At 47.5% G+C, this 23061-nt stretch overlaps 1 protein-coding gene across 5 annotated transcripts in view; it reads right to left on the bottom strand.

Moving 5' to 3' along the window:
• Window positions 1-23061, bottom strand: part of SYT3 (synaptotagmin 3) — a 475850-nt gene that overhangs the window by 32570 nt on the left and 420219 nt on the right. For all 5 annotated transcript variants that reach the window (XM_063942589.1, XM_063942592.1, XM_063942591.1 and 2 more), the window contains 3 exons: window positions 15868-16039; window positions 8826-8955; window positions 8105-8234 (listed from right to left, as the gene is read on the bottom strand). In XM_063942589.1, the coding sequence (XP_063798659.1) occupies window positions 8148-8234; window positions 8826-8955; window positions 15868-16039 (389 nt within the window). In that variant the 3' untranslated portion in view covers window positions 8105-8147. The remainder of the gene's footprint in view (window positions 1-8104; window positions 8235-8825; window positions 8956-15867; window positions 16040-23061) is intronic.

Genomic DNA, 23061 nt, shown 5'->3' with positions numbered 1-23061 from the left:
TCCTCAGTGGTGCTGACGGGGTGGTGAGACGCACAGAGGTGCCCCCACCAGACATCTGTGCCCCCACCCCTGTGCCCCCATCCCTGTGTCGATGCTACAGTTAGTGGGTTTTTTGGCATTGTGACAAATAAATCATCACATCTGCTGGCAGCTCCTGCTGGCAACATGTGGGTAGGCCTCCGTGCCTATTTGGCACCTCCCAGCAGCAATGGCGCCCTAGGTATTTGCTTATATGACCAATGCCCAGGGGTCACTCTGATCCAATCGGGACTAGACATGGGCAAACTAATTTGGGCTGTTTGGAATATTGTACAGAGATATTCCAAGTTCCCACAGCACACATAACAGAGATGGTTTGGATGGGTTGAACCCTTCAGGATGCTGATGATTTTGTATGATTTGGGCAATTAAATAATGCAATATACAGTGCGGTTCAAAAGTCCCCATACATAGAGGAGACGGATGCTTCCTGTGGTACAATGCCTCGAATCACAGGTCCATGAAGAAGAGCTGGACCAAGATAACGCGATTCCCAAAGAAGGCAAGCATGCATATACTGCAAGCATGGAAACAATTCAGATCTATGAAGTCCCAAAGTGCGGCCCCAGAACACATTTGCCCCTAGATAAATGTGAAGGCTGCAATTCTATGCAAAGCTCACAGAGTGTACATTTCAAATGGCAGCAGCTGGGTTATTGCAGTAGAGGTGGACAATTAAAGGCAGGGCTGCCATCAGAAATTGTTGGGCCCGGGACTGACAAAATAGGCAGGGCCCCTCTTTCCCCCCAAAAAAAAGATTCTACCGCACTGCTCCACCCCTATATGATGTCAATCATTGAGATGTTACATACAGGAGGAATGTTGCGGACCTGCAGGAACGGTTTACAGAGAGCTGATGCACAGATAAGGCTTGTTTTAAGAAGTTCTCTATGCGCATCAGCCTGCTGATGATTCACAGACTAGTGCAGCTCTACAGGTATTGGCGGTAGGTGCCAGGGGTGGGCCCCACTCTCTGTAAGGGCCCGGGACACAAGTCCCCACAGTCCCCCCCTGATGGCTGCCCTGACTAAAGGCATTTGTATAAAATAAAAGGTGCAATACTTTCACAGATTTTCTGGTTCAGTTAGCTCCGCTACTGTTTGTGAGACTGACTTCCCAAGGCTTTTATAAGTTGATCGCATATTGGTTGCTATGTCAACACATCATTACTTTTTGCTCATTGTAATTTATAAACTGTGATGTGTTAAATAAGGAACAACTTCAGCTCTATTAAAGATGAACAAACCAGCAAATTACTGAGTGTACATTCTGCGGACAAGCATTTCACTCTGAACTATATAGATACCTGAAACGTAAATATTGTAATGCTGCGCCTGCAACCCATAAAGCATTTCAAAATAAGGGTGGGCTGGCCCACCGGAGTATAGGAAAATACCCGGTAGGCAACACTGCCCGAGTCCCCCATGCCCTCCTCTAATGCCTGGAATTACATATACAGTACTTTGTTCAGTGTAAATTACTTGGTAGGAAAAGAACATGGATGAACATGGGTGCTTGGCTTGCTTCTACAGAAACGACACCATCTTTCTGCAAATCTATATTAGCGATTGGTTTAACAAATGGTCGGGATTCTGGCGTCGGTATATTGACCGTCGGGATTCTGTACCCAACCCCCCAGGACTATAGTGCATTCATTACAATGCATTGCTGTTATCAATCTGATACATTATACCAGTGCCATAACTAGGTGTTACAGCCCTGGTATAATGTACGATGCAGGGTAGGGGGAGCTATTGGCAGCACTTGTCAATTATGAATTATCAAATCACTTTAACTTATAGATTCCCCCTTTTTGAAGCCCAGCATCTCATGACTGCCCCTGTCTCCTACCCACCGTCCCTTTTGTCACTAAATCCTATACATCATTCATGGAATTGATTTAATCGCTCTTTGTTGTTCAGTCGCACTGTCCTGTATTACATTTCGGGATGCTAATATGCCTAGGATTCTAACCCGTTGCATATGACATTGCAGTTGGGCACGCTATTCATTGAGCTACAGTATCTGTCCTTGCATAGAAAGCTAGAGAATTCCAAGCCAGAGAGTTTTAACTATTTGAAGCTTACCTTGTACTTTGTGAATTGGTGATCAGCGTTGCAGCTGGGCAGATCTATGGGGGTAATTCAGAGTTGATCGTAGATGTGCTAAACTTAGCACATCTATGATCATTTAATCTGACATGCGGGGGGAGGCCCAGCACAGAGCTAGTCCGCCCCGCATGTTAGGCCCTAGCCCTTCCCCCCGCACAGGCACAAAAGCATTGCACGGCAGCGATGCTTTTGTACCTGACAAGTAGCTCCCTGGCAGGGGTAAACCGCGCTGGCAGGGGGCTAACCGCCACATCCTGGATCGCAGCGGCTACATGTGACATCACACAGTCGCTGCGGCCTGCCCCCCCAGTGGTCCGGACATGCCTCTGTTGTCCGGACCGCTCCATGCCAACAACGTTCTAATGCGATTAACACTCCCCCTCCCGCCCCACGACCGCCTCTGCCTGTCAATCAGGCAGAGGCGATCGCACCAGTGAAATGCTTTCGCATCTCACTAACTGCACATGCGCAGTGAGCCTGCCACGCGTCCGCACTACGCATAGTAATTCAGACTGCGATCGCTGCCGCTGCAGCGATGCAGTCTGAATTATCTCCTATGTAGTGTGTGGCTGCAATGGATTGGATGTGTTGTTGCACACTGCATGGATCTGCTTAATTATGGTGCCGGTTATTTTTTTATTGGGTATAGGTAGCTTCATATAGTTATAAATCTCATAGTTTTTATGCAGGATCTAGTGACTCGTGGGTAAGGTGTGTGGCTCTGATGCAGCAGGTTGTGGGTTTGAGTCCTTGATGTGGCAGTATATTGAAATATGTTATTTAATGAGGGGTATTGTGGCTGAATGGCGACAAGCTCTCAGGTTCACAAACCATATACTGTAGTAGCCATGCTGTCTGCAGCCTATGTCTTCTCTAATGGTTGGCCACACCTCTTTGGTGGCTGGTTACACCCCCTGTGGTGGCTGGCCACAACCCTTAAGCATGTGCCCCTTCCACTGCATTTCCCCGGTGGGCCATCGTCATGCCCCAATCCGTCACTGGCTGAAGTACACTGTAAGCTACATTATATGAAAAAGTCAATAATAAAATTCCCATATCTACAATGTTATATTTAACGTATAGGGAATCTAAGCATAGGTCTGCAAATAACACTGTTCATGGAATAGGGAATTTATGTCACTTACATTTTCATTTTGACAGCTCTTTCTTTACCATCCACCTACTCTCCCCAATAAAAATAATAGCGGTAGCAGGTGTTGGATAGTTGGCAGTTGGATTTCTTCCCATCTGCATGTGGCCATCATCCAAGAATGTACTTTTACATACTTAACCCCTTTCTACTGAAGCTTTTTGCACCCCTATGCTGATTTTTGCTCTTTTGTGGGTTGTATATGTTCCAGCATAATTGTTAGTTAATTTTCTGTACAATATCTGCACTAGTTATACCTTGATTTTGTTCAGGAACCTTTGCAAATCTGTAAGCGCATAGCTTAGTCCATGATTTGGTTTCGATGGGAAAAGAGTGCTATCTGCCCTCAACAAATTGTAATCAGACCCTGGGCCTCCTTCATCATTAGTCAGGTGATTTGTGATTAGTATTTTCTTTCTCCTCAAAACTCTGTGTGTTGCTGAGGATGAGTAAGACTATCAATGAAGTATTTAGGTGTCAAATTTTTTGATGGGTGTGGCATAACTTGTCGACAGCTGACCATGTTGACATTCATCATATGTATGTCAGAAGATATGTCGAAATGGTGAACTGTCGACAGACTGTCCATGGTGGTCTAGTGGCTTCTTACTTCTTCCAGGTGGCAGCGGCTCAGTGTTTCCTGGTGGTGGTGTGAGAGTGACTTCCAGGGCAGTCCTGTGATGCAGCTAGGAGCACTCCCAATGGTATTTCTCCCCCTATTCCTAACCCCCTCCACCACAGCCTAACCCTAACCTCCCCCGAAGCACAACCCTAAACCTCCCAGTGGCTCCTAACCGTCAGCATCCTGAAACTGTCAACATTTCAGATGTTTATATTGTGACAGTTTGAGGGTGTTGACCTGGTGCCTGTTGACAGTTTGAATTATGTAGAAGTTCGGATGTCAACATTATTAATTGTTGACCATTCACTTGGATACCCTTTCAGTCCACTCATCCTTCATGGCCTACAGGTATCGCCACACGGATTCAGTGGGGGGGAATTCAAGTGTTATCGCACCCCCGATCTCCCATCTAAAGTGACAGGAGATTGCAGGGCGATATTAAAATGTCCCCACTTATCGCACTGATCGCGTCCATTACACTTGGGTTTAGGCGCGCAGAACACCTAAACCCAACTAAAGTAATGGTTGCGAGGGTAAAAAGACATGTTTGGGCGCCCCAACGGGTCTCTTTACATGCATTTCAGCTCACTACCCCCGGGGAGGAGGGAACAGAAATTTTAATCTCGCCCAGTATGATTTACCGGCGGACGGGATGCCAGCTGTCAATATCCCGACAGCGGCAGCCCACCCGCCAGAATGCCGGCAGTGGGGCGAGTGCAAAGAGTCCCCTTGTGGGATCTATTCCCACTCCATGGATGTCTTGGACACTCACGAGTGGGAATAGTCCTGTTGTGCCGGGATTCTTGTTTGTGCCGGGCTGGCGGCATTGTCGGCTGGCGGGATTCTGGCGTTAGTATCCTGACCGCCGGGATCCCAACAGCCGGCAAATTAAATGTATCCCCTCCACACAACTTCTAAAGCAAGGAGCCTCACACCACAAGAAAGCTCAACTCATTCAGTTAATGTTAGAGGATTAAGCATTACTTTGGAAGACACAGGTCATGCATTCAAATAAGCAGCATGGCCCAGCTAACAGGTAACAGGGCGTTTCAGGGGAGACCACCAATTTGCTACATTAGGGATGTGGTACATAATGAGGATGGTGATATAAAAATGTCAAACAGCTTTACCACACGTTAAGTTGTTCTCTGTAGTCTTGTGTGTAGATATGAAACATTGTAATTTCCCAAACATAGCAAAGTTTACATGGGATGTACATATTCCCATTAGGGATATGTTGATCAGAAATGAAATAAGTAAAGAAAATGTCTTTGCTCTCGGTCTGTACTTATATAGTCTGTATAGGCCGACAACTGGCCGTCTTGTAGTGACTGAGTTATATGGATTGCTCTATTGCACAAAGGTGAACATGGGTTTATCCTACTGTGTCCCACGGTGTTCGGTCCTTTTACTACCATACAGTAAACCACCTGTTTGCATGCATCAGTATCTTTATATCACTGCAGATTTTAAAGACCAACAACTGCTGCATTCTGCATTATAGGGATTGCTCTCCTATGTGAAATTAGCCAACATAATGGACCTTGGTGGACTTTATGTTGCTTATTCACCTTCAAATGAGCTAATGGTTTGGTGGCGGCATTACAGATCAGCCTGGATTGCAGGGTGCTCAACTATAGTGATAATGTGACTCTATGTGGTACACCGGACTGCTAAGGAGAACAGATAATTCCACCAAAGTACCTTCAGCTAAATTACATTTCTAACTCAAGACACCTTTTTGGAAACTCCAATGGACTCCGGACTGCTGATTATTCAAATAAAGAATTCAGAGCAAATAGAATGGGATTGATATTTCTCACTTATCAAAGAATAAAAACACAATCTACATCCACCCTATCGAGAGCCCACAGCCCTCAGAAGCCTCACTCCTTGGTGGTGCCCAGAGAAATGTTTGGGTTCAGAGCTTTGCCTGGGAGACGGGTGTGGTTCAATAGGTCTACACTAAATTGACAGCCAGTCAATAGGTCGACCACATATGGTTGACATGCAAAGGGTGGACAGGATCAAAGGGTAGACAACAGAAAAGGTCTACAGGTACAAAAGGTCGACATGGAAATAGTTGACAGTAAAAATGATCGACAGGAAGTTTTTTTGTGTAATTTTGAATGTTTCACCCTATCGGAGCCAAATTAGTGGATACGTGTACCCTGTGGGCTCACTTTACACGCCACACTTCGGGCATGGTGCCACTACCGCTGCGCTCAGCACAGATTACTATTCCTAATCACAGTCCAGGTGGATGGTAAATGATAAAAAAGTTGAAAGAAATAAAAAAAACATAATAACCATGACCATATGTGTGTTAAGTTGTCAACCCTTGTCATATTGACCTTTTGAACACGTCGACCTTTGCATGTTGACCATTTGCATGTCGACCATTTGGGGTCAACATATTGACTGTCTATCTTCTTACTGTAGATCAATCAACAGAGCTCACATTAATGTCCTCTGTCCAATTTACTACACTTTAGTTTAACCCTAAGGGGTCTATTTACTAAGCCATGGACGGTGATAAAGTACCAGCCAATCAGCTCCTAACTGACATTTTTCAAACACAGCCTGTGACATGGCAGTTAGGAGCTGATTGGCTGGGTGGCTCCATCCACTTTATCTCCATCCAAGGTTTAGTATATATACCCTTAAGTTTGATATTTCTGCACAATCCCATCTTGCAGATAATCAGACTTTGTGATTTACCTACACGGAACATTCAGTCACTTCCACTGCTGGTAACATGGATTCCCAAAACGCCCTCTTACATCAAACCTTAACGAGTTCTCTCTATAAAATGTACTATAACAGGCAATTTCCACAGCTTGAAATTAGTTTACAGCACATTACATCACAGGAATAGATCAGAAACTGTATAACCAAAGTGTGGGAAGACAAATGTGTGTTTCAGCGCTGTAACAGGGATAGCCATTACCCAGCCTGTCCTGGACCTGGTAAGGATATATGTGACAGATAATGTACTGAGGATGTCACGTTAGACAGATGTGGGTCATACGTTATCATAATTGCTTCGTACTTTATAAAGGCTGTGTGTTTATTAACATTTATTTAGCAGGAAACTTATTAAAAAGCTCATTGCTGTGGGAAATAAGTGTCAGCGTAGTGTTTTTTTTCTGACATTATAATGATTACTGATAACATTTAGAATGTTGGACTGTGCACTTATAGGGTTTAATAACTTTTGGAAAAATACTCCTTAAATCAGCAGCCTCCTCATTTCCTGAAGTCAGTAGCAATAGAGGGTCATTCCGAGTTGATCATAGCTGTGCTAAATTTAGCACAGCTACGATCTTCTTCCCTGACACGCGGGGGGACGCCCAGCACAGGGCTAGCCCGCCCCGCATGTCAGTCCGGCCTCCCCCTCGCAGAAGTGCAAAGGCATTGCACAGCGGCGATGCCTTTGCACTTCAAGAGTAGCTCCCGGCCAGCGCAGCTTTAGTGTGCTGGCCCGGGAGCTACTCATCGCTCCCCGGGCCGCAGCGGCTGCGTGTGATGTCACGCAGCCGCTGCGGGCTGCCCTTCATTTGGTCAGGCCACGCTTGCGTTTGCCGGACCAAACCCATTAAACGGCGGCCAAATGCCGCCGTTCCGCCCCCTCCCACCCAGCGATTGCCTCTTCCTGTCAATCAGGCAGAGGCGATCGCATCCCTGTTACGGCCTATGGCCGTCTAGCATGTGCCGGCGCACTACGGCGCCGGCGCATGCGCAGTAGGGACCCATTCCCTCTGCTGCATTAAAACGCAGTGAGCGAACGGGTCAGAATGACCCCCATAGAGTTATATCAGGCAAATTTCCCATTCAAATCAGCATTTGCTGTAAGCATACTTGCTTACTCTACTATAAAGTCTGAAACCCACCCACTTCAGTAATATAGGCGTGACAGATACGTGATCATGCAATTTATAGCGAACCTTTAAAACTTGGCTCTGCCCATATGGAATAGTGCGCAATTAACCAAATTATGCTATGGTAGCAGGGCGCCAAATGACACAATTTACAATGGTATGCTTCTGAACCTCCTGGAATTCCACTCCCTGGAATGTCAGGAGGGCACCAATAAAAAGTATGCTATAAGTAAAGGCACGTACTGTAGGTGTAGAGATGGAAAGGTGCAGAGTGAGGGGATTTGAGACACAAGATACTTACAGCTCTCCTGATCTGTTTCTCCTTTCCTAGGTAGTGGAAGCAACTAATCAGACTGTGTATTGTCCACTACTATGCTCGGCTTCTCCCGAGGCGGGGAAGATTTTGTCACAAAACTGGTCAGTGCCTTCTCCTGTGAAGAACAAACACAGTTGATTACTGTCCATGAATGTCCATGATTTAGGCTCAAATGTATAACAGGTTAAAAAGTCTTGTGTGAAAGTGAACTTAGTGCTCAGTGCAAAGTAAGTAAAGTGCAAATGGTATTGTGAGGGTGCCTACTCAAGCTTACGTCTGCCCAAAATGTATATAGGGAAAATACATGAAGAGGCGCCATATTATATATTATACTCCAAATTCTATTAGACTATCTCATAATCTATGACTTCCAATGTCCTCTCATGGTAGCCACATGGATTGAAAGTAGTGGCTAGGTGTAATGAAGGGCTGCCAATTGTAGTCATGTTCCAAACAGGGTGAGAGGCTACCTTGATGCGGTGGGTAAGCTCATAGCCCTGGCCAGGAATATGCTAAGTGCCTCTGGTTACTACAGGTTGAGCTAGTGTGAGATAGTGCACCTGCTACCTTTTCCCTCTGTACACTTTACTAAGTCTCAAGCAGAGTAGCACCTCACTACCTAATTAAGGTGTGCAAATTAGAGCCCTTTTCAATCTGTAATGGAGGGCTGCCAATTGTAGTCATGTTCCAAACAGGGTGCATTTACCTCAACCAACTGATGCCAATGTTCAATTGGTTTTCTAGGGTTTGCCAGCATCTCATTCCAGTGTTCTCTGCCAGGCATGTCTGCATCACTGCCCACACGGCACATTCCAATGACTTCATTGTGACCTATACTGTACAAACAAAATTAAAATTGCATTACTGCAAAATTGTGACCTACTGTGGTGTACACATATATATAGTTAAATAACTCTTTGGCTGAAGTTTACTTCTTTGTCCTCTGTGATCATACAGGTGCACACCATCAATTCCAGAGTGAAAGAGCAATGATGGAGCTTTGATGGTCCATATTCAGGATGCGGTTGCAGCAAACACTAAAATCACACTTCAAAATACAAATTTTTGCTATTGGGTGCACAATTTGCCATATTTTTTGTCTGCAGATGCTCCACATACTGTAATAAATGACTTTGTAGCCCAGATCCTATCATCAGAAGGGCATATTTGTTATCCCCTTTCACCCTCACTCAAGTACACTAATACCCCTTTGAGATATGAGGCACAGGAATTGGCTTAGTCCCGAGTAGAGTTTGCTTTCAAACTATGCAAAATCCCGGGTTGCTGTGGATTCACGTGCAATAACCTGGGAAAGGGGTATAACCTGTGAAAATGGAAAGAACAAAAATTGGCACATGATGTCACAGGAGGCAAAATAGCACTACACTGCCTGTGTCCACCTTTCTTCTGTTTCATGTGACCAGGGGTGTAGAGAGCTGTGGTGGCCCAGGTACTTTTTTGGGGGAGTGTCCTAATCGTGGGAGATGTGACCACACACCCTTATACAAATTAATGTAAAAAGTTTTTTCTGTGCCACGTAGATTTGGAGGGCGCCACCGTGTCCCATAGCCAGGGGCAAATCCAGAGTTCAGGGTGCGATTAGTTTGATCGCTCCCACTCTACCCACTGCACAGGCAGAAGCATAGGCGTTTCTATAATGGGTGCAGTGTGTGTGGTGCACACGGGCCCCTGGGTCCAGGGGAGCCCACACCACACACACTGCACCCATCTCCTATATATTAGCCCTGTGACTCTGTGGCTGCATTTCTAACGCTGGGTGGAGTCACAGACCTGGGCGGACTTGGACAGGCCAGTAGCTGCTCAGTGTCAGCACACCACAGAAGGGACCACCAGCCACAGATTCAACAGACCATTTCCAGCAGTGAACTGACGCCCCACACTGCAAGGTACGTATGGACACCCAGACACCCTCACCCCACACCACCCCTCCCCTGCAAACACCAACCACCACCTAACACACCCACCTTCCCCACCACAGCGGGACACACACCCGCTACCGAGGCCGCCGCTAACATCCCCTACCATCTGTAAGAGTGCAGCCGCGGCCACACACTGACGGCTAACACCCAGCCCGCACACATCGCTCCCCCCCTCCCCACTACCGCTGCACACACTGGCCGGCGGTGGGGGGAGCGCAGGCCGCTTCGGCTGTATGACCCGGCGAACAGGGCCGGCGGTGGGGGGTGCAGAGCTAGGGGGGAGCACCCGATGGCACAGACGGGACACACTGCCCGGGAGCCCACTGACACCCGCACCCCTCCCTCCGCACCAGCCCGTCGCCTGTTCCCACATGCAGCCACTGACACGCTGCCTGGGACCCGCCGTCCGCAACCTGGAGTAACAGAAACACTGCCCATAGCTGTACATGCGGCATCACCCTGACAGCACGCCGCACCTGACTCTGTACCAGCGTTATATCTCTCTCCCCGCTGCTGCCTCCGACCCGACGAATCTGTTTCCAAACATCCAGCGGGGTCGCCGGGTCGGAGGCAGCAGCAGCGACAGAGATAATGCTGGTACAGAGTCAGGTGCGGTGTGCTGTCAGGGTGATGCCGCATGTACAGCTATGGCCTGTGTTACTGGTACCCCGTGTTGTGCAGACAGCGCCCCCACTCACCCACTTGCGTATGACGTGCCCACCATATCACCCATCCTACCACTTGCACCAAGCCCCACTCGCACCCTCTCCATCACAAGGGGGGAAACAAGTAGCAGCCTCATGGCCCCACATATACCAACACCTATCACCACATACACGGCAACCACTTCTACCTTACACACACACTCCACACTTCTAACAATGCGCACGCACCCTCCACTACCCTTTCCCCTCCCTCTAACACACACACTCACCCTCCACACTCCTACCAACACGCCCGCACCCTCCACTTCCCTTTTACCCTTCCCCCAACACACACACACACACACTCACCTTCCTACCCACACGTACGCACCCTCCACTTCCCTTCCCCCCCCCCTACACACACACACACCCTCCACACTCCTACCAACATGCCCGCACCCTCCACTTCACTTTCCCCTTCCCCCAACACACACACTCTCACCCTCCACACTCCTACCAACACGCCCGCACCCTCCACTTCCCCCTACACGCCTGTCCCCTCCCCCCTACACACGCGCACACACTCACCCTCCACACTCCTAACAACACGCCCGCACCCTCCACTCCCCCCCACGCACACATTCACCCTCCACACTCCTAACATGCATGCACCCTCCACTGCCTCCCCCCTCTCCCCCCCCTTTTTCCTCTCCCCCCCCCCCCTCCACACACACACACACACACACACACACTCACCATCCACACCTAACAACACGCACGCACCCTCCACTTCCCTTTCCCCTACCCCCAACACACACACAAAACACCTTACCCATCTTTGCTACACCACCACCCAACAACAACCACCCCTTCCCCCATTGCCTTCACACCACTAGGGGAAACAACCTTAACACACACAACACTGCATTTAACAAACAAACAAACCCACACCTACGCAACCACCTGGCCAACACCACAGCGCACACCGCAAGCCCATCCCACAACCGCAATACACCCATACCGCCCACCCAGCCACCACAAATACAACACCCATCCAACACAACCACAGCACAACCTTACCCATCTGACTAATCCTGCCACCCCCTCTCCTCCCCTCCCATGCACACACCACAAACCCCACAAAAAACCCTCCACCATCCAACCACCCATCCTATGTGGACCTCCTCCACCCATGCCAACTTCAAACCCCCTCCCCCATCCCCCTGCCACCCAACTCCATCCCACACTACACCTCCTATCACCACCCCCATCCCTCACCCCTACGCAAAAACATATACAGGCAGTGACCCCTCTCCACACACTTGCCCAAGGACCATAAATCATTACCCACAGCATTTCAGCAAACCACACCCCAAACTACGTATCCTTCACAAAAAACACTCCACCACACACATTCCCTTCAACACTCTCCACAAGCCATCTACACACCACCCTAACCCTATCGCACACCCACCTCCCTCCCTCTGCACCCAACTAATTCGGTCAAACCATCAAAACACCATCTACCCCACAACACTACCCCCATAGCCTAAACCCACTAATACGCCAATTCCAACTCCAACATCTGCTAACACAACACACCTCTGCCCCCAACAAACACCCTAACACCACATCCTCTTCACCTTGCCACACACATAAACAATCCACCCACCGCTCCCACAAAAACACAATAGACGCACCCTCCAAACACACCCCAGATCCCACAATAACAGTTCAGCATACTCCCTAACCCCCCCCCCCCTACCAACACCACCTGGCACATGGCTTTGCCACACCCTGCACCCCCTCTCAACCTACCTGTCCACCAGCCCTTTCTCCCTCACACACACACTTTGCCTTCACCCACCCTGATTGCCATCCCCCCCATAGCAAACCCTTCACCACTCACATCATGTACACACCACATTTCCACCCACCACTCTAAAACATCACCCCCATCCACACGACCCTTTCACATAAAACCATCTTCGACATGCACTGCACACAACACCATCCCTCTCTGCATGCTATCGCTACCTACATCATAAAACACAACCACCACCCAAAAACCCCTACCCCTCAAAACAACCCCACCCGCAACTCCACCTCACCCACCTCCACCACATCAGCTGCACCTCACAAGCACATCCCCCAAACAAGCTAACCCCATACCTAACATCCACCGTCCACACATACACCACCCAACCATTACCCCATGCACCATCCCCCTAACTCACTCCGCACCCCCCCTTCCTTACAGCAGCCCACCCCAAATACCCTCCATCATCCCACCACACTCCCCATGTGCAACTCCCCCACCCATGCCACGTTCCAACACCCACCCCTGTCCCCGTGTACCGCACAAACACAAATGCAACAAGTACTACACCACCTACACCATCCCTTACCCCTTGCCCCTGTATACGCAGTCACCGGCCACCATCCACGGTTCAGCCCATACACACTCATTCACCCTCCCCAGCATCTTACAGGGCCACAGGCCAAACCTACTAACACTCACACACACCACCACACCAAACACATTACCTTCACCACCATCAACAATCCAAAGCCAAACCTCACACTCCCTAACACATACATCCTCAATCCCTAACCCATCTAACCTCCCCACCACACCCACAAAACCCCCTAAGCACCTATGCACACCCTGCCAAACGCAACACTCCCTCTCAACCCACCTACACACCACATGTTCCTCCCTCACACACAGCACATCCGTTTCCCCTTCAAAAATTTCATACCCCCCACTGCCAACCCTCCACCACTCCCAACATCCACATACCCCATTTATACCACCACCTCTGCACCAACATCCCCATCCATAAGGCCATTTTACAATCAAACATCCACCACACGCACCACCTACAACAACCCTCCCCACAAACAGTCAATACCTCAATCCCTGGGCAACGCCAACACACACACCTCCACCTCACTACACCCACCCCCTTTCACATATAAACAACATACCATGTACACTTTTACCCCACATCCACACAACATACACCTGCCCAACACCCACAACACCTCAAAATAACATCCACCAAACACTGTAGCCCCATACTTGACACACAGCTTATGGAAATACACCACCCCTGCAGCTCACACGAAACCTCAACAAACCATCAACCTCCCCCTACCCAGCTCAACACCCCTTCCATGAACACTACAAAGCCCCCCATACCCTTCACCATCCACCCACACACCCCATATGGAACTCCACCACCTATGCCAGCCTCGGACATACCCTCCCCAATCCCCCTGCCACACACACCCACAACTCCAACAAGCCCAACACCTCCTGCCCCATCCATCATCCCTCAGCGCACAGGGGCGTAGCCCTTTACGACGGTGTGAAGAGCGCCCGTAGGGCGCGATGAATCACCTAGTATATTATACTTACCCTTCGAGTCCCAGCGACGGCAGCCCTGCTGTGCGGGCACAAATCACTCGGAAAATGACCGCTGCGGCCATTTCCGAGTGATTTGCACATGCGCACTGGAGGTGTCCCCGTGAACAAGGTGCGGGCGCCATGTTCCCGGAGACCTGCGCATGCGCAATAGACTCTGGCAGTATTGCTGCCGGAGAGGAGAAATTTATTTGCTCCCCTTGCATTGAAACATGGTTTGTTCTGGACCCAAAGTTCTGTGCTTTTTTTTTGGTTTACGTACAAACACAAATCAGGCCCTGTGTGTGGGTATGGCCATAACCGCGTGGGTGTGTACAACCCCCCTACATGATCACTCCTACTGTCCCTCTAAATAAATAACATTTTAAAAATTGCATAATTTCGTAAGTAAACTAGAAATACATTTTTAATACTTACTACAGGTTGAGTATCCCATATCCAAATATTCAGAAATACGGAATATTCCGAAATACGGACTTTCTTGAGTGAGAGTGAGAAAGGGAAACCTTTGTTTTTTAATGGCTCAATGTACACAAACTTTGTTTAATACACAAATTTATTAAAAATATTGTATTAAATGACCTCTAGGCTTTGTGTATAAGGTGTATATGAAACATAAATGAATTGTGTGAATGTAGACACACTTTGTTTAATGCACAAAATTATAACAAATATTGGGGGTAATTCCAAGTTGATCGCAGCAGGATTTTTGATAGCAACTGGGCAAAACCATGGGGGTAATTCCAAGTCGATCGCAGCAGGAATTTTTTTAGCAGTTGGGCAAAACCATGTGCACTGCAGGGGAGGCAGATTTAACATGTGCAGAGAGAGTTAGATTTGGGTGTGGTGAGTTCAATCTACAATCTAAATTGCAGTATAAAAATAAAGCGGCCAGTATTTACCTTGCACAGAAACAAAATAACCCACCCAAATCTAACTCTCTCTGCAAATGTTATATCTGCCACACCTGCAGTGCACATGGTTTTGCCCATCTGCCAAAAAATTTCCTGCTGCGATCAACTTGGAATTACCCCTCATGTGCACTGCAGGGGAGGCAGATACAACATGTGCAGAAAGAGTTAGATTTGGGTGGGTTATTTTGTTTCTGTGCAGGATAAATACTGGCTGCTTTATATTTACACTGCAAATTAGATTGCAGATTGAACTTACCCCACCCAAATCTAACTCTCTCTGCACATGTTATATCTGCCTCCCCTGCAGTGCACATGGTTTTGCCCAGTTGCTATCAAAAATCCTGCTGCGATCAACTTGGAATTACCCCCATTGTCTAAAATGACCTTCAGGCTGTGTGTATAAGATGTATATGTAACATAAATGCCTTCTGTGCTTAGATTTATGTCCCATCACCATGATATCTCATTATAGTATGCATTTATTCCAAAATATGGAAAAATCCGATATCCAAAATACCCCTGGTCCCAAGCGTTTTGGATAAGGGATACTCAACCTGTATTACATATATATCCCAGCCTGCCCTGTCACATTTTCAGCATGCCCTAATAGCAAAACTGTGGCAGGGCATGGTGGGATGTGTAGTTCTGCAGCAGCTGGAGGGCCGCACGTTAAATACCCCTGCTCTAATAGCTTATTATTGACCAACTTTTCATGAGCTGCAGCTCCCAGCATGTCTGCTTGGCAGAAGTTGCTGAGATATTTGACTCAGCCTCTGTCCGCTTGCACAAATAATTTATAAGAAACACCTGGCTTCCTTACCAATCATAATCCATGACAGCGATGGTGAGGCTCACATGGTCGATATTTTCATTAGGAATGTCAAACACAAGGGCCTCGTTATAGGTTGGGTTCAGCGTGTTCTTTTTTATAGATGTTTTTCTCTTTTTCAGCCTCCTTCCCTCACAGATTAGAGATGCTTTCACATATGGATCTTGTAGAGAGAGAGAGAAAAGAGTTACAGAGCCTTATAATAAATACTGAACTACAGATGAAGGTCAACGAGATCAAGCATAGTGCATCAAGTCTGCAGTCACCAATACAACGGGATGTAGTCATGTGACCGGTGGTCAGGAGACCTCCCCCTACATCCCGCACCCTCACAATCCCGGCGGTCGGCATGTCGACCAACAGGGACTATTCCCACTCGTGGGTGTCCACGACACCCATAGAGTGGGAATAGAACCCGTGGCTACCACAGGTCGCCACCGAGCCCACAGCATGGCGAGCTCAGCGAGCCAGCAAGGAGTTCGTTGCCCTCGCCCCCCCGCCAGCATTCCGGTGCCGGGATGCCAGTGTCGGTATGCTGACAGGCGGTCACGCAATACACACCCAATACAACCACCATGTTTTATTGTGAGGGACCAGGCAAAGGGAGCCAAGAACTATTTATCATTTGGGTATGAGCCAATCGATTTGTAAAATATTGCAATTATATTGCATGGTGGCAGTCATATACCATATATTGCATGGTGGCAGTCATATACCATATATTGCATGGTGGCAGTCATATACCATATATTGCATGGTGGCAGTCATATACCATATATTGCATGGTGGCAGTCATATACCATATATTGCATGGTGGCAGTCATATACCATATATTGCATGGTGGCAGTCACAACAAATAACATAATCACTGTAAACTTTATAGAAGGAGAGGAAACAGGGATTCATGTTGGGATAAGTATTCTCTTTGTTTTTTTTTTGTTTTTTTTTTAAAGAAAATGCTCCAAAATAGAATTTAGTAAATTTAAGCTGTAGTATATTAAGCAGTGGCAGTTCAGTTTTTACCTATGTGCTGGACTGCTGGACTGCAGCCCCACCCCCAGGTAAAATCCGCAACCCAGCTCAGTGTCAGTGAAGCCAGATGCAGTCCGTGAGACTGCACTGGCTTCACTGTGACTGGAAGTGACTTCCTATTGCAAGTCGTACCTGCCAGTCACAGACACTGCAGGCAGTCCCATTGGGAGGTGTTTTCTCCCTCCGGGTCTGCCAGACAAGCCTGCAATAGACAGAGAGCTGGATTTCTGTAGGAAGCCAGCTCCCTGCCTTGTCAGCCCTAGCTGGCTTCTATGTACTGTAGCCAATGCAGTCCATAGAAACTGTGGTTTTGCACATGCGTAGTACCGTCACCACTACTGTGCAAGTGTGCATGCGCCGGGTCCCGGCGTCTGTGAACTGTGCATAGTACAGGTGTCAGGGCTCAGGCGACGGCAGTGACAAGGTGGCGGAGACCTAGCAGCATCGCCAGCGGCAGCCCTCCTCCTCCACCAAGATAGGAGCCACCGATGATACTAAGTATATGAAGAGTATGAAATGGATTACATAAATATTGTTTCCTTACTCTCCATATAGTGGATGACAGCTGTAAAGGTCTTTCATCATGTTATGGTGTCACTCGCTCAAGAGATCTGAAGCTTCAACAGAGAGATATACCAGTTGTTTACATTACTCGGATGGCATAGTGGTTCTGGGATAACGGAAGGACACTGCTATCACTGGAAATTTTGTAGCAATGACCTTGAGCATTACACAAGTAACCGCCCTGGAGTATAATATGATTTAGAAGACAATCATAGAAGATTGCATCTCCAAGAGGGTGACATTGAAGGGACGTTGATTCTTTTCCAACTTATCCTAATAGACCAGCTTATTTTCAACGATTCCAATGATAATACAAAACCTACCACTTTAATGTACTGTATTGTACAGTGTGTGCTTAATTAAATAGATTTGCTCTAAATGGTGTCAGCTTTTAATCTAACAAATGAATCTTTGGAGTCCTGGAAAGAGGCCAGAAGCAGCCCACAATCCACTTGCAGCATTCTTACTCTCCTTATTGCAGTAATAAAGAACCTTGCCATCCCTTCTGCCTGCTGTCTATACCACTGCAAAGCACAACCCTACACCCACTTTCCAATCAGGTCTTAGATTTGCCTTTAAATCCAAACAATTTGCTTATTGTGTCATTAACTAAGAGCAATCTTTTCAGACACTAGATGGGCCGAAATTCACGTACAATGCAAGGGCTGCATAGAACTTACAGCAATGTAAAACTGGGAAGAAATATTAGCTATATAATCAAAATATGGTTCTCCAGAATCTCTCTGGGGCTTGATGAGGAGTAAAGCATACATCTTTTGGCGAAGCATGTGAACTAATCAAACGGAATTATTGGCCATGCAGTTTATGTAAAGTTGGACGAAGGTGTAAGTATACCTGTTTCCAGATGTGTCATTCGTCCCAATTATAGGCAACTGTACCCTGACGATGTTGACAACTAGCAAAACAATCCTACTAATAAGGGTGGACGAACAACAAATATGTATATAATCCTTCATATAGGTGAATATAAGCCTTTATTACTATGCAAGCATATGTAATCAGCTGTGCCTCGGGCTCCGGTTGTATAAAACACCAGGTTGGAGAGACCTGCCACGGCAATCCAATTCATCAGCATAAGAATGTTCTGCTCTTAGGTTCTGATTCATGTCTGGATGCAATTGCACAGCCACAAGGAAGCGGCTGTGCAATTCCATGTCATTAACAATCAAATGTAGCAGGAGGCATCTGTAGGAGATAGAAGCCTCCTGTTAGCATAAGCGAGACCGGAGTGCTCCATCCACGGACAAAGCTTGGATCACCATCGCAACCATCGGTCACGATTCATGATGTTTCCAGACACCGGCCAGCCTGCGTAAGATGAAACTTTCCCAGGCTGGCTGTCGGATCCGGATACCTGGGTTCAGGCAGTCTGAGTCCGGCGATGCAGGCCCTGGACCTGTCACGCCTTCTAAACTGGAGCGACACACCCTTGTTTTGAAGAACAGTGCCAGATGCCATCCCAGCTCCGCCCCCCAAGAGCAGCACCATGTCAATCATGCTGCAGCCGACAGGGGTCTGTGAGTGACATTGCGAGACCCGTTCTGTTCGCTGAATGGGTCTTGCACCGGCACAGACCACCAAACATTGTATTTGTACGCAAACCATTGGGGGTTTGCATACAAATATGATTTAGGCCCTTAGAGTCCTGACTTATTTTCCAGTTTCAATTACCTTGGCAGAATTTGGCAACAGGATTAAATAAGAAAAACATTTACCTTACTGCGTACTGCCAAGTTATTGCAAATTAAAAATTGGTCAAAAATAAATAAAAAACAGAAAAAATATATTACTAAACAGTAAAAATATCTAATGCTGGCAAATCCATAGAAAATACAGTATGCAAAGTATCACTCTCCAGATCTATTGTTGTAATAACAGAAGTAATGTCTTTCTTCACTGAGTGAAATTAATTATTTATCGCATCTGAGGCTATACCTATGGGAGCGTCCACAAAGGCTCTTCCTGATTCCGCCATTGCTTGCTCAAGCCCTGATTATTTTGGACATTAAATATTAAGCATGGGTAAATAAAAATAATAATCTGCAAAAATGCTGTGCTGCTTCTTATTTCATCACAGAACAGTTAGATGATCATATTTTTTTTTTTAAAGATAAACCTACCCTAAGAATATGCAGGAGAATACAAAGTACTTAATACTATTATTACTGTTTACTGTTATTTTGTTTTGTCGGTATTAGAGTGAAAAATAGGATTTTAATTACCTACTGGTAAATCCTTTTCTCGTAGTCCTTAGAGGATGCTGGGGTCCACATTAGTACCATGCGCTATAGATGGGTCCACCAGGAGCCATTGGCACTTTAAGAGTTTGAGAGTATGGGCTGGCTCCTCCCTCTATGACCCTCCTACCAGACTCAGTCTAGAGGAGACAGACATACTTCGAGAGATGGAAATACACAGATAGTAGCGAGATTCATAACAGCTCACACAAACAAGGCAAACGAAGCTAACTGCTTGAAACTCAGTAATAGCTGAAACATTACTTAACCAAGTAACAACGCAGTACTTAACTAAGAACAAAGTCACACTGAATCAAGTAACTACTGCAGGATAACGAAGCGCTTGGCGGGCGCCCAGCATCCTCTACGGACTACAAGAAAAGGATTTACCGGTAGGTAATAAAAATTCTATTTTCTCTTACGTCCTAGAGGATGCTGGGGTCCACATTAGTACCATGGGGATGTACCAAAACTCCCAGAACGGGAGGGAGAGCGCAGAGGCTCCTGCAGAACTGATTGACCAAACTTAAGGTCCTCAGAGGCCAAAGTATCGAACTTGTAGAATATTGCAAATGTGTACGACCCAGACCAAGTAGCCGCTCGGCAAAGCTGTAAAGCTGAGACAACACTGCAGCTGCCCAGGAAGAACCCACCTTACAAGTAGAGTGGGCCTTAACAGATTTTGGACACGGCAGTCCTGCCATAGAATACGCATGCTGGATAGTGAACCTGATCCAGCGAGAGATCATCTGCTTAGAAGCAGGACACCCAATTTTCTTTGGATCATACAGGATAAACAGAGTACGATTTTCTGTGACGAGCAGTCCTCTTCACATAGACTTTCAGAGCCCTTACCACATCCAAGAACTTTGAAGTAATTGAGGAGTCAGTAGCCACAGGCACCACAATAGGTTGATTAATATGAAAAGCCGACACGACCTTAGGAAGAAACTGCTGATGTGTCCGGAGCTCAGCCTTATCTTCATGGAAGATCAAGTAGGGGCTCTTACAAGACAAGGCCCCCAACTCCGACACATGTCTAGCAGAAGCTAAGGCCAAAAAAGAGACAGCCTTCCACATGAGAAACTTGACCTCAACCTCCGGTAAAGGCTCGAACCAATCCGATTGGAGAAACTGTAACACCATGTTAAGATTCCAGGGTGCCGTAGGTGGCACAAAGCGAGGCTGGATGTGCAGAACCCCTTTCAAAAAGTCTGAACCTCAGGGAGGGAAGCCAGCGGTTTCTGGAAGGAAATGGATAGGGCCGAAATCTGGACCTTTACGGATCCCAACCTTAGACCCATATCAACACCTGCTTGCAGGAAGAGGAGAAACCGTCCCAGTTGAAACTCCACCGTAGGAAGCTTCTTGGATTCACACCAAGAGCCATACTTATTCCAAATGCGATGGTAATGCTTAGACGTTACTCCTTTTCTAGCCTGTATCAGGGTAGGAATAACCTTGTTTGGAATGCCCTTCCGAGCTAATATCTGGCATTCAACTTCCATGCCGTCAAACGTAGCCACGGTATGTCTTGATAAGCGAATGGCCCCTGTTATAACAGGTCCTCCCGAAGAGGAAGAGGCCTCGGATCTTCCAGTAGTAGATCGAGAAGATCTGCGTACCAAGCCCTTCTTGGCTAGTCCAGAGCAATGAGGATCGCCTGAACTCTTATTCTCTTTATGAGTTTTAGAATCCTTGGAATTAGTGGAAGTGGAGGAAACACGTACACTGACTGGAACACCCACGGAGTCACCAGGGCGTCCACTGCGCTCTGCTTGTTGGTCTCTCGACCTGAAACAGTATCTCCGAAGCTTCTTGTTGAGACGGGAAGCCATCATGTCTATTTGAGGTACACCCCAAAGATTTGTCACCTCCGTGAACAACTTTATGGCATGGAGGCCCCACTCTCCGGGATGGATATCGTGTCTGCTGAGGAAGTCCGCTTCCCAGTTGTCTACTCCCAGAATGAAGATTGCTGACAGCGCCAATGCGTGTTTTTCTGCCCAGAGGATAAATCTTGTTACCTTTGACATTGCAGCTCTGCTCTTCGTTCCGCCCTGTCGGTTTATGTAGGCTACCGTCGTTACATTGTCCGACTGCACTTGAATATCTCGATCTGGCAGAAGATGAGCCGCTTTGAGAAGACCGTTGTAGACGGCTCTTAGTTCCAGAATGTTTATCGGAAGACTGGTTCCAGGTTTGACCATCTTCCTTGGAAGGCTTCTCCCTGAGTGACTCCTCCCCAGCCCCGCAGGCTTGCATCCGTGGTTAGAAGGATCCAGTCCTGAATCCCGAACCTGCGGCCCTCCAGAAGGTGAGACATTTGAAGCCACCAGAGGTGTGAAATTCTGGCTTTCGGCGATAGATGTATCCTCAGGTGCATGTGTAGGTGAGATCCCTACCACTTGTCCAGGAGATCCAGCTGGAAGGACCAAGCATGAAACCTTCCGTACTGTAGAGCCTCATAGGAGGCAATCATCTTCCCCAGAAGACGAATGCACTGATGAACCGATACTGGGCTGGCTTCAGGACATCCCGGACCATTGCTTGAATCACCAACACTTTCTCCTCTGGCAGAAACACCCTCTGCACTTCCATGTCGAGTATCATCCCCAGAAAAGACAATCTCCTTGTCGGCTCCAAATGTGACTTTGGAAGGTTCAGGATCCAACCGTGTTTCCTGAGCAGATGAGTCGTGAGAGCAATGGACTGCAACAACGACTCCCTGGACGACGCCTTTATCAGTAGATCGTCCAGATATGGGATTATGTTTGCGGAGGAGAGCCATCATCTCTGCCATCACCTTGGTGAACACCCTCGGTGCTGTGGAGAGGCCGAACGGCAGTGCCTGAAACTGATAGTGACTAACAGTGAAAATCTGAGATAAGCCTGGTGCGGCGGCCAAATTGGAATGTGGAGGTACGCATCCTTGATATCCAGGGATACCAGAAACTCTCCCTCCTCCAGACCTGAGATCACCGCTCTCAGAGACTCCATTTTGAATTTGAATTCCCTCAGGTAAGGATTTAGCGACTTCAAGTTCAAAATAGGTCTGACCGAACCATCCGGTTTCGGTACCACGAAAAGGTTCGAATAGTAACCCTTGCGTTGCAACCGTGGTGGAACTGGGACAATGACCTGTGACATTTCCAATTTTTGGATGGCATCCTGCAGGATCCCCCTGCTTGCCAGCAATGCTGGCAAGCCTGATTTGAAGAATTGGTGAGGCAGGAGTTCTTGAAACCCCAGTCTGTACCCCTGGGACACAATATCCTGTACCCAGGGATCCAGGCCGGATGACACCCAGACGTTGTTGAAACGTCTGAG

Source organism: Pseudophryne corroboree, chromosome 10 (genome assembly GCF_028390025.1).
Source record: "Pseudophryne corroboree isolate aPseCor3 chromosome 10, aPseCor3.hap2, whole genome shotgun sequence".
In the NCBI taxonomy this organism is placed as follows: Eukaryota; Metazoa; Chordata; class Amphibia; order Anura; family Myobatrachidae; genus Pseudophryne; species Pseudophryne corroboree.
Note: the sequence above shows the minus strand (reverse complement) of the source record. Positions and strands in the feature narration are given on the sequence as shown.